General features: G+C 48.7%; 1 protein-coding gene across 1 annotated transcript; it reads left to right on the top strand.

Moving 5' to 3' along the window:
* Positions 1 to 1,890: 1,890 nt before the first annotated feature.
* Positions 1,891 to 3,108, top strand: LOC122624602 (serine-aspartate repeat-containing protein C). Its single transcript, XM_043804242.1, has 4 exons — positions 1,891 to 2,138; positions 2,198 to 2,569; positions 2,626 to 2,717; positions 2,777 to 3,108. The coding sequence occupies exons 1-2, from the start codon at positions 2,024 to 2,026 to the stop codon at positions 2,566 to 2,568; spliced, it is 486 nt and encodes a 161-aa protein (XP_043660177.1). The 5' UTR covers positions 1,891 to 2,023; the 3' UTR covers position 2,569; positions 2,626 to 2,717; positions 2,777 to 3,108.
* Positions 3,109 to 12,150: the final 9,042 nt, after the last annotated feature.

Here is a 12,150-nt window from a genome sequence, read left to right on the forward strand (position 1 = left end):
ATTCGCATTCCCATTCTCCATTTCTGGATTTCCGGATTTCTGGGCGCGGAATGGTGGGCACGAGTGGGTCGTTGTGGGTCGGGCACAAGATGCGGATCGCTTAGCATTAATGTCTTTCATTTATTGTCATTGTTGTTAATGTTTTTTGTGCTGTGCATGGGAAAAAAGCATTTGCATTTAAGCGCCGCGAAAACGCCAAGTGAAAGGGGTTCCTCTGATGGGTTGATGGTTGCTTGGGTGGATGGGCGGATGGGTGGATGGGTGGATGGGTGGATGTGTGGGTTCCTCAGTGGCCGGAGCAGAGATTTTGCTTGGATGATTTTTATTGCTCGTTTGTAGTAAATTTGGTGTGTAATTAGAGAGAAAAGGGTTATTATGTTCGTTAACGCAGTGCGCTCCATTCCCCCACAATTTCACTTTGGGCAAGCACGCAGCGGATTCCGGCTTTAAGCTGGACGGGGAACTGGGAGGAGCTGCAACTGGATTTCTGTGCCGGGCCTGCAAATTTTTAGGCGACACAATGCGAAACCAAAGACGCACCGCAAAACGACTGCCGCTGACGACCGGAAGGCCTCGGAACCGACAGAAGGCAGTAGGCAGTGGGCAGAAGAAAGCGAAGCAGCTGAACTACTGAGCTGCTGCAAAAAACTGCACCGAAACCAAAACAGAAATTAAATTGTGGCTCGCCAAAGTGGTCCTGGCACTGGTCCTGGTCGTGCTCCTCGTCCTAGTCCTGGCTGGGCTTGGTCCTCGGTCCTGGGTCAAGGGAATGCGCGTGGAGTGGGCAATGGGAAATGGAAACGGGCGAAAGTTCGTGGCCAGTGCTTTGGCTTTGGGGTATATTAGTTTAATAGGTTGGCAGAAAAAAGGCTTGAATATAAATATGTAGGAAATAGTTAATGGGACTTATAGTTAAGATATGTAGCAATAGGTACAAAGTACCTATAGGGTAGATGGACTATGTCAATGGCATGTGGAATACCTACTTTAAATCTAGTGCATTTACTTTGTTGTGCTTATTTTTGTATTCGCAAGGAATAAGTAAACGAAGTAGATAGGCGAAATATAATTAGTCGCGCTAAAAAACAACAAATTTAATTATATGTGTACCCGCACCATCGATATGGTAATTACTCGCATCATAATTTATATCAATTTATAAATTGCATTAAGGCCGTTCGCTGTCCGGCAATTTGTGTCTGCCCTATTAAGTGGCTTGCTTGGTACGCTGTGGTCGAGTCCCCCACCGGATGTCCTTGCAACGGAGGTGTGGATTCCCGAGGAGGTGGAGGAGGCGAAGGAGGCGTGTCGCCTGGCCCAGATCAGAGTGATACAATGATAGCGACTCCGGAGCGAAGTGGAGTAGAGGCAACTCCGTGGCTCGTTTTTATTTGTTGCATTTAAGCCCCGGCCATGGAAATAAAATTTCAAATGTAACTTTGCTGCGGTAGCCAGTTCATGTACGCGTCCTCGTACGGCTGTGTGTATGTCTGTGTGTGTGTGTGTGTGTGTGTGTGTGTGTGTGTGCGGGGCCATGGGAGTCCTGTGTCCTTTCGGCAACCAGTGTGCATGTGTAGCGCGGCCTGCGGCCTGTGACGATGCCGCAGTTAGCCCGGTCTCCAACTACGGCTCCATCTTGGCCCTGTCTCCGTGGCCTTTTCCGTTTCGAAGACCTCCGCCGTTGCCGTTGCCTTTGCTTTTGCCTTTGCCTTTAAGGGCATTGCAGTTGGAATAAAATTTAATTCGCCGTCCTGGGAGGAAGCGCCCAGGACATTACGTGCTGGCACTGTCGCTTCCTGCACCCATCTCGAATCCAAAACCCAAGCCCCGAAACCCAAGCCCCGAAACCCAAACCCAAACCTAATCCGAGTAGCATTTGCCGGGCAAAACATTTCCAGCACGCATGGAAACAAGTTCGGAATCACTACGGGAGGCAGTCAGAGAGTCAGACAGTCGGAGGCTGACCGAGAGTTACAGCACATGGACGCACAGATATAGGAGTCGGGATTAGACGCAATCGAATATGGCCAGCGACACTGCCGATTCCAGAGCCCATTGCGAGCAAGTGGACGCAGACGTTCCGGATCTTTCCACCAGCGAGAGCGAGCCAACCAGCAGCGGCGATACGGATAGCGAAGGTGATTACCCATCTGCAGTCATGTAGTTCCACTAACAGCGAACAGCACATCCCACCCAGATGCGAGCTCCAAGGTGGCCGCCCCTGACACCAGTCCCCAGACGAGCATGTACAGTCTGCTGGCCGGAGAGTCGGACAATGAACTGGAGGAGCAGGAGGACTTCTGCGAAGAGACCATCTCCCTGCTGGCCCACGAGATCCTCTGCTGCGAGGGCGACAGTGACTCGGAGGCAGAGAGCGACGGCGAGGACATCGACGAGGCCAGGGACAACGATAGGCTGCGGGAAATCCTAGAGTTCGGGCTGCACAATCCATACCGGCCCATGTTGAGCGACGAGGACGAGGATAACCCGAATGAGGAGACAATCTTCCTGCTGGATGAGGATCAACAGAGCGAGGAAAAGTCCGATTCTTCCAAGAGGAGCTTTTAGAGTAGGGCTGGGGTTGGTTAAATTACCATCTGCAGGCAGTTTCTTTTGTTTTCACAGATATGGAAGCTCATGGATATACTATTTTTGGATATACTATTATATGAGATGGAACCACACGAGCAAATTCAATTGTCAGGATAAGGCCTAAAGTAATTAGAAACGTGTTACCCGAGTACCTCGACGATTCACTTTCGTTTTTTGTTTTTAGCCACATATCAACATTTATGTATTCACGCAAATTAACATATCGCACATTGTTTTATGCATTAGGTGCACAAATGGCCCTGAGCAGCAAAAGTGTGACTCCCTCAGGGAACAGACAATGCAGCCTTTTTGTGAGAGTCCACAGCATCCCTAGATATCAGCATACAGGACGCAATTAACGGCAACAGAAAACGAGTATTCTTCCACTTTAAAAATTTGTCAAATTGTTTCTAATAGAGTAAATTGATTGATACCATGGCCTACAGACTATTGCGTTGTGAAACCATCACTAGAGTTTTCTCATATATTTTATATATTATATTATATTTATTTTAAGTACTAAGGTTGATTTAATGTAGCATAATTTTTGAAGCGAGTACCTCGCAGAGCTATTGGCTTTGAAAATTGTTACGGGAGATGGCTGCCATATTTCTCTAATTAAATATTCATGCCTAAAATGACCACTACTGAAACTCACTAATTGGGCAAAGCGCAATAATTACTTTAAGTTTTTACACAATTAAGTTACAACTTAAAAGAAACTCAATAGCTTGAATGAACGAACTCCTCTTTTTCGGGAAAATTTGTAAGCAGTTCTAATTAATATTAATAGCATACTAGGTTTATTTGAATTCACGTTACAAAAAAGATAGTTTGGGATCTGCTTAATTTCGGTTGAAGACCCCCCAGGAGCACTTGTACTCCTACTTAATTCTGGGCTCAGTTTGTTTGCGGGAAGGGTTCTCCCATATGGCACCACCCTGCGATCAGGCTAACTTCCCTCTTGGATCACTTTTCACGTTGTCACTCACCTGTTCACACCCAAAGTGGCTGGATGGTCGCCCAGGACACCTGAGGGAGATGGGCCTGGTCCTGGTGCTGGTGCTGGTGCTTATGCTTGTGCTTGTGGCACTGATGGCGATGGTGATGGCAACTGGGACTGCGACTGGGACTTCACTGTGACTGGTGACTTCAGCAAAATGCTGACAGGCGACGGCAACAGGCGGGCTGAACTGTAACTGCCTTTCCCTTGGCAGCTGGCATTTAGTATTTAATATTTTGCCTCTGGTTATGCCTCTGGTTATGCCTCGGTTATGCCTCGGTTATCCCTCGGTTAGTCCTTCAGTTAGTCCCTCAGCGCCTCAGCCACTCGCATTTGCCATTTGCATGGGGCTGGTCTTTAATTGCAAACTGGCAGCGGCAATTGCTGGCAACTAAAACTGAAAAGGACGACAAAGGATGAGAAAGCGAAATGCGAATGGCAAAATGAAATACAACATCAGGCGGAAAGCGAATGCAGTTTGCAGTTTCCAATCTGCTTCTGCTTTTGCCTCTGCCTCTGCTTGCTCCTGCTACTGCTGCTATTGCTGCTGATGATGATGATGATTCCTATTTCCATTCGTATTCGCATTCCCATCCCATTCCCATTCCCATCCACTTCGCCTCCTTTCAATTCGACTGCACTTATCGTAATCGGCGTTTCGGTGTTGGCTTTCAAATTGCCCGCGACCACGTCAAAGCGACCACAAAACTAGCTGAACGGACAACCGTTGACCATCCAACATCCAACATCCACCATCAACCATCCAACATCAACCGCCCACCGTCCACCAACAGCAGGCAATCGAGGACCGCAGGTCAGGTTTTAGCCAGTTATCAGCCGGGTTTAGTTGCGTTTTTGGTTGGGTTCGGTTGGGTTTGCTTTGCTTTACTTTACTTTGCTTTGGTTTGGGTTTGGATTGGAGGTTTGGATGGTTCGGCTTGCTGATCAGTTTGAGGTGTAGTTTGAAGCGATGGCAACTGTTGCGGGCAACTGTTTCCTCGCAGCGAAAGAAAAACCAACGAAATCACTCACCTCGCACTCAAAACAACACACACGTGATTCCGGGCAAAACAAAAAAAAACAGTACACAGCTGGACAGAAGAGAGTGATGACGAAAAAAAATGTCAGATGGGGATGTCACACACCAGCCACTGAACAGCTGAACTCTTAACTATAAACTATGAACTGCGGGTCGCGTAACGTCTGGACTTGTCGAGATTTGGCGAGAGATTTGCGGGCCACGCACGTATCCGCATCCGCATCCGGTACCCGGTACTGATGTCAACAAGCTACCACACGCAACTAATTCAAAAAATCCAGCGAACGGATTACGGCCACTGTCCGCATTGCCAGCCGAAGCCGAAGCCATCACCAATCGTGTGGCTCGGCGCCAGCCGAAGCCGATTCCGAAGTGGCTTCGTGCCCCGCTCGTGGGCGCTCGGCTCAGGCAATCGTTCGATGTCGGTGGCGTTCGGCTGGGACCGGCAGGAGCAGTGGTCCGCAGTCGTTGGTCGCCAGCGGAGTGGTTCGCACGTGGCCCGGCTGCAAGTGGCTGCCAGGATTATGGATGAGACCCCCGCGTCCTGGCCGCATTCTCTTTTCGTCCTGCCAGTGGGCATTAACGTGCTGTGCGCTTTATTTAAAAAAGCAGCTTAACCTGCTTTTGTGACCTTTTCCCTTTTGGCCAACACGTGGCCAACGGCTTCCCCAGCAGCCGCCTCACATTTGTCCACCACTCCAATGCCGGCGATGGATAGACTGCGTCCACGACCTGGGCCACGCCATGCGTGTTGATAAATGGGTTTTTATTTTGATTTTATTCACTGTTTGCCTTGTTTTTGCATATTCATTGACGAGGCTTCGACTCCGATTCCGATTCCGACTACGATTGCGATTGCGATTCGGATTCCCCTCCTCCTCCTCCTGCTTCTGGTCCTGGTCCTGCTTTTGCTCCTCCTGATCCCCATGCGAGGCTGGCTGGTGGGTCCGGCGCCGAGTGCAAATCCTCTGCCACCTATTGCCCGCGGGCCGTGTCTGCGCTGAAATGGTTTTCAATTTATTAGCAATCAGTGGCATTAACAGCCGAATGCGATGCTGTTGCTCCCCAGCGGATATGGCCACTCGGATTACAGCCGGGTCAGTCCGATAGGAAGCCAGTTGTCACTGATCATCGACAGGGCCGTTGGAGTGGGCCAGAATACAGAAGGCATTGCGAAGGTCTGACCGATGAGTGTGTGAAGTCAGTATAATTTCAGTAATGGTAAAGTCACTATAAAATGTCTAACTTGCCTTAACTTAAAAGATGGACATAATTTGGTTTTTTACTTAGGAATCGAGGTTTTACATATAGTTTCTTATTATCAAATAAAAGCCAATGCTAGACATTAACCATTGAATAAAGTTAAATTTAGTGCTTGAAAGATGGAAGACTTTCCCATGCAAAATAATTTATTTTTCATATTTGTGTACTCTTTGTACTAGAACAACAAATTGAAGAACCATTTAAGAGCAGTACTTCGATGTCTAAGAATAAAATTGTCAGTCGTAAACTAAAATTTAATTGGTAACTTAAATATTTCAAAGCTTTGATATGAAAAAAGAGATGGATACATTTGCAGTCCTATGTTAGAGAATTGATTTTATTATGATAACTAATAAATTCATTAAAACTTATACTTCTTCGTCAGTAGGCTACTAAAATGTACCCCAAATCAAATCATATTTTAATTCAACAAAGTAGATTCGCGCACATCTCCAAATGAGTCCACATGTGTGTTAAGTGTTAAGTGTGCTGCGTTGTGCCCCTGATTGAACTGCTGACCCCCTAACCTTCGGCCCGTGTCATAGGCGGCATACATGCCCCATATGCCGCAGCAGCTGCCATCGTAGCATCCCGTTGTAGTTCGATTCGGTTTGAGGTGCCCTCAAGATCGGTTTTGCATTTATGCGGAGTGGAGCCAGCACCAGCACCAGCACCAGTACCAGTACCAGTGAGCCAGCGGCCCAGTGTGCGGCCTAATGCGCTCAACCCGGAACCGCAGGGGCGGCAAATTGGTCAAGTCGGTTGCTGGCCACGTAGCCAGTGTCTTGCGGCTGCAATTCCCGTTACCAATCCAATGCCAATGGCAATGGATATGTAGATGCAGATGTGGATGTGCATGTGCATGTGCATGTGGATGTGGATGCAAATGGCAGGAAATGCGTGATAACGACCGGCAGCACACATGGAAAATATTGAAAATTTGAATGAGGCATACGGACACGAGTCCGCACAGTCGATTCTCGAGATGGATTTGAATGCAGGACGCGGGGTAAAGCCATATCCTGGCCCTGACTGCGATGTCTTTGTTGCTGTGGATGAGGATGCTGGATGCTGGATGCTGTACGCTGGATGTTGGATGTGGAAGTGTGGATGTTGTGAAAGTGTCGACACCAGTCCCGGCCAGGCCAAACACATGGCAAATGGCACATGGCACATGGCACATGGCAGACGCTTCTCGTCCAGTGCTCTGTCGCAGCCACGCCCACAGCCCCATCGCCCCATCGGCTTTCCCGCAGCAGCTTCCCTGTTTTTGTCGCCGCCTAGTGTAAAGGACCGAGCATAAAGAACCGCAAAATCATGAAATGCAATAATGAAGGCTTCATGGTCGATCGCTCAAACACTCGCTCACACCCGTTGCGATATAGTCACACACAAAGAGGACCACAGGACGAAAATCGAAGGCTGCAGGTCGAAGGGGATGCTGCCGAGAACGAGGACGAGGACCAGGACGAGGATGAGGATGAGCATGGGGCTGATGCATAGGCAGCAAGCCTGTGGACAAGGGGCCACCAGTCAAGACGTGCAATCGACACGACTGTCAATGCACTCCAAAAAACGCATGAGTTGGAATTCGCAATAGGAAGTCTTTAGCAACCATTTTACACATAAAGGTTTTATGATAATTTCCAAAGATCTGAGGCGGTAGCTCTTGAGCCTAAGCATTGCCTAACCACATAAACACAATGCTATAATCGACAGGGAATATAATGAACAACTTAGAAATTGATGACCCTTCGCCAAGTGCCTTTTTCCCAGTGCCGAGTGTGGCCTAGTGTGCGTCAGAGTATCTATGAGCCAGCGTGTGAGTGTGTGAGTGTGAGAGTGTGTCTGTCGACACCACAAAGTTGCCATATTTAAAGCATAAAAGCAACATTTCCGTTTGTCGCATGCCGATGAAGCGACAGGAAAACAGAGGAAAGCAGCAGGCGAAGCTGTGGGCAGGGGCGACTGCGAGTCCTGGAATCGAAAATGGAGGGGAGATGACTATGGGCACTGGGCGATGGGCGATGGGAGATGGGAGCGGGGTGCTCCAAAACTAAGCAGAGGTCGAGGCCTACCTTCTTTCGGGGGCATGTGGATGTGGATGTGGATGTGGCACGTGTGTCTGTGAGTGTGTGTCAATTTGTGTGCGTGCGCGTTGCAGTCATGTACAACATGCAACAAACGTGAGAAACTAAAATGAGTGCAATTTGTATTCCACATTTACGTAGAAAAGGAGTCGAAAGGGGGCCAGGATTGGTTATAGGATATCTGGATATCTGCCTGTGGATGTGAATGTGGATGTGAATGTGTGGAAAGGGGCCTCATCAAATCATCAAGCCCGAGTCCCGACCACAGAGCGCACATCTTTCCCCATCATTTTCGGAAGGCACAAATTTAATTTTTTCCTCATTTGTCGCATAACATTTTCCGATTTACACACACACTCGCACACACACAACCAGCTCTGGTCGTGTTCATCATTAAATTGTGTTTGGGGCAGTTTCAAAAGAACAAGCAAAGAACTCGACCTGTTTGGGTCACCACTTGGGTCATCCATTCTCAGCCATTGCTTCATTCTTTCTCCAGCTCCCAGCTTCGTTGCAGCTGTTCGTGTGCCTTGGTAATTGTTTAAAGTAACTGCAACAAATTGAAATGGAATGCCAGCCAGCCAGCCAGCCAGCAAAGAAGACAAGGCGCCAAAAAGAAAGAAGGCCAGCACAGGGTACAGAGCACAGAGCACCAAGCATGGCGAATGGAGCACCGAAAACCGAAACCGAAACCGAAACTCCACGACCAAGTCAAAGACTGCATACCCTCACCGAGCTGCGGTGACTCAGTGGCTTCAATTAGCCCAGGGAACTTGGTCTGGAGCGATGCGAGACAGCCAACCGTCTCTACTTCCTTGCCCGTGACCATCATTTGGAATTAGGAATCATTGTCTGGCCGGGGCCGAAAGTTCGAGGACTCTCCTCCACTGCAGTTCCAGAGCAGCCGCATCTCGGGCGGCAGGAGGCCGAGGTGTCGCGCTGGGGCATAATAATTTCGAGCATTGTTTCCATTCATTCCTCTCCATTCGTGGGGTGGTCTTTCATGTTATTTCGCTATTTTGGTCTTAAAATTAAAGGCCGACCCAGAGGCCACACGAGAGCTGAAAGATGCAGCCTTAAACCACTTTGGCAAGCCCGCTTGTAGAGATTGGGACTGCCGGGAAGAGGAGCCAGCGAGCCAGCGAGCCACCAAGTCCCCAGAGACCGGGGCTACAAGTCCACAATGCACTTCGCCTCGTTCTCCTTCTCCATTCTCTGCAGCGCATTCAGTTCGCTGACATGCCCATGTGGGCATGGAGACAGGGATGAGGATGGGGATGGACATAGGAATGAGGATGCGGAGTCGGGAGCCACGGGCGCTGTGCGTGCGATGAACATGTGCGGATCGTTGAGGGAGCCAACGGCATTAATGGCAACGCCAGGGCATCCCGCTACACTCCAAACTCCGTTGACCAAGTCCTTTTCCAACTGCCACGGTATATAAATCTCAAGTCGACAATGTGCCACCGATAGTGAAGATAATTAGTTCTTAATAAGTTATCATCTTGACATAATATTATAATATTATGTTTCTTTGAGTGTACTTCGCGACGCGTGGTTCTGTGCTGGTCCAATTCTTGGCCCTGGCATTTGCCAAACCGAAATCTAATTTAGTTCGTCAGGAGACAATGCCTTTGCTCTTGTCTGTCACGCATCCTTTCTGGGTCTCCTTGCCGGATGGCTACATGGCTGCATGGCTGCAAGGATTCAACGATGCAGGGATGCAGTTGGGCCAAAGACTCCTCCTTCCTTTCCTTCGTGTTGTCTGGCAAATGCCATAATTAAGGTGTCGCCTCAGTTAGACAAGCCGTAGCGATCTACTTTTCAATCGTCCCGATGGCTGCGACTGGTGTGGCCATGGGGCCAGTTCCATTTCCACTTATGCACAGCTCGGAGATTAAGATGTCGACTCGATGCGACTATGAAAATGGCTGATGGAATCCCTTAGCTAACCGCAGAGCCTCGAACTCCTGCCCTCGCTCCTTGGCTCCAGCTTTAGTACTTCGGTGCCTCAGTACCTGGCACATGGAGTGGGAGATGTAAAAATATACTAAATATAAATGCACATAAAAATTCAATTTCTCTAAAGTGTAGCTAAGCATGTAATTGAATTTGTAATGGGGAACATCGTTGAGAATATCGCTCCCACCCTTTCCTCATTCGTTCACGAATTCACGTTAGCAAAATGTCTTTCCCATTGACAGACGGACTCACTGACTGGCTGGCTGGCGAACTGACGAACTGACTAACTGACGAACTGACGGAATGGCTGAATGTCGCCCCGACAAACTGGCTGAGTGTACCTATCGTATGCATGGGAGATCCAGATCCATGTGCCTGTTCGATACCATTGAGTGTGTGTGAATGAGTCATACAATCGAGTAGGTCTGTGTGACATTTGACATAGGAATCCATTCAAATTCTCCACTTGGCCCCTCAAACGTTTCCATTATGTCAGCGTGGCAATTTTTCGCTCCTCTTTCGATTACCAGGACACAAAGAGGCCAAAGGAAACGTAAACCAAACACCAGCCTACTGTGATATGTATATACATAGATGTGTCTGCGAATGACAAAATTAATTTGTATTTTGTATGCACATCAATTGCTAATAAGAAAGGGAAAGTGGAGATGTTAAGTATCTGCACAGGGATTGGGGAAACCCACCCCTTTCTAGCCCTTTCAAGCCCTTCCTCGGCGGCCCCACGTTGGGCGCCAGTTTTTTCATTTCGCCGAAACATAGTCATTAAACGGCTTTCGCGCTTGTTACCGCTGTTGCATGGCCGTTTGGGGCCTTCATTTCGGTCATCCGCTCCGTTTTATTGGTCAATTAAATGCGTTTTCTGCGGCGGCTGCTGCGGGCGAGTCCGTTTAAGAGCTGCACAACCAATCTCGAGGTCATCGCCGTCGCCAACGAGTCGCACTAAAAGTAACAGCGCACAAGTGCCGGGGGACAGGCGAGCTGAGGACGTTGCATGTGGATGGGACATTGGACGTTGGACATTGGACGTTGGACGTTGATGTGGATGTGCGGCAGTCACGCCTCGTGCATCTGTCAATCAGGCAGTCAGTCGGTCAGTCAATCAGCGACATTGACAGGCCATAAAATTGGGCAGGTCAATCAATTAGTGAGTGACCCCGACCATTGATGGGTAGAAGCGGAGAAGCGGTGGAGTTCTTGACGATCCTCGGCTGGCATCATTATCGCCTGTCAACGCCAGTCAGGACATGTCACGCAGCGCAACGAATCAGGTCCGGCACAGAATCCAGGTCTAGACACAGATTCATTCCAGAATCAGGCCTTACTCCTGACTCTTGACTCCCGACGCCTGACTCCCATTGTGCAGCATCCACTCTCCACTGTCCATTGTCCATCGTCCACTCACTTCCACTCGCATGAGCCGGCATGTAAATTTCCGAGGGCGTCTGGCAGGGGGGGGAGAACAGTCGGAGCTCAAAAGGAAACAATTATGCTGAGCCAATGAAGCAAACTTCATCCGCCCTGTTGCCGTGACACGACTCCTGTCAGGAGCGTGACACGCCGGTGCCGTTTCCTGCCCCTTCTGGATTCCCCTCACCAGCCGTCGTAGTCGCTGTCGAGGCACTTTGTAAAATAAACACGAATGAGACCTGAATTGAAGTGGCTCGACCGTAGGTACCCGCTAATATGTTCATTTAAAGTATAGAGCCTTGTTGCCAACAATTCTGCAAAGTAGTCATCGAAATGGAGGATGACAGTATTGCTAGCTCTGCAAATCTGATCAAAAATATATGTGCCATGCATTGTGAGGAACCCAGTTAAGCATTATACCCTTTTCCTCAGAGTAACGGGTATAATACAATGAAAATTTGCTGCTTCCGGCCGAGGACGGGGCTCCATCTCCTTCACAACGTATCCGAATCAGCCGCATCCGTGACCATGTCCGTGTGTTATTTCTGCTGCTTCACCTCCGCCTCTGTCTGCTTTCTTTTCAACATAATTTTTAATGGGACGCAACGAAACGAAAAGTGCGAAAGCTGCAATGCACAGTGTCTGTGCACAAAAAGAATAATTTGGAAAGTATTAAGAAAAAAGGGTTAACATATTATTTTATTTACTTTTCAGCTTTTCGGAGATTAGCGTGTCCGTGGAGCTATAGATTCCAACAGGTTCTAACGCAGCAT

Source organism: Drosophila teissieri, chromosome X (genome assembly GCF_016746235.2).
Source record: "Drosophila teissieri strain GT53w chromosome X, Prin_Dtei_1.1, whole genome shotgun sequence".
NCBI lineage: Eukaryota > Metazoa > Arthropoda > Insecta > Diptera > Drosophilidae > Drosophila > Drosophila teissieri.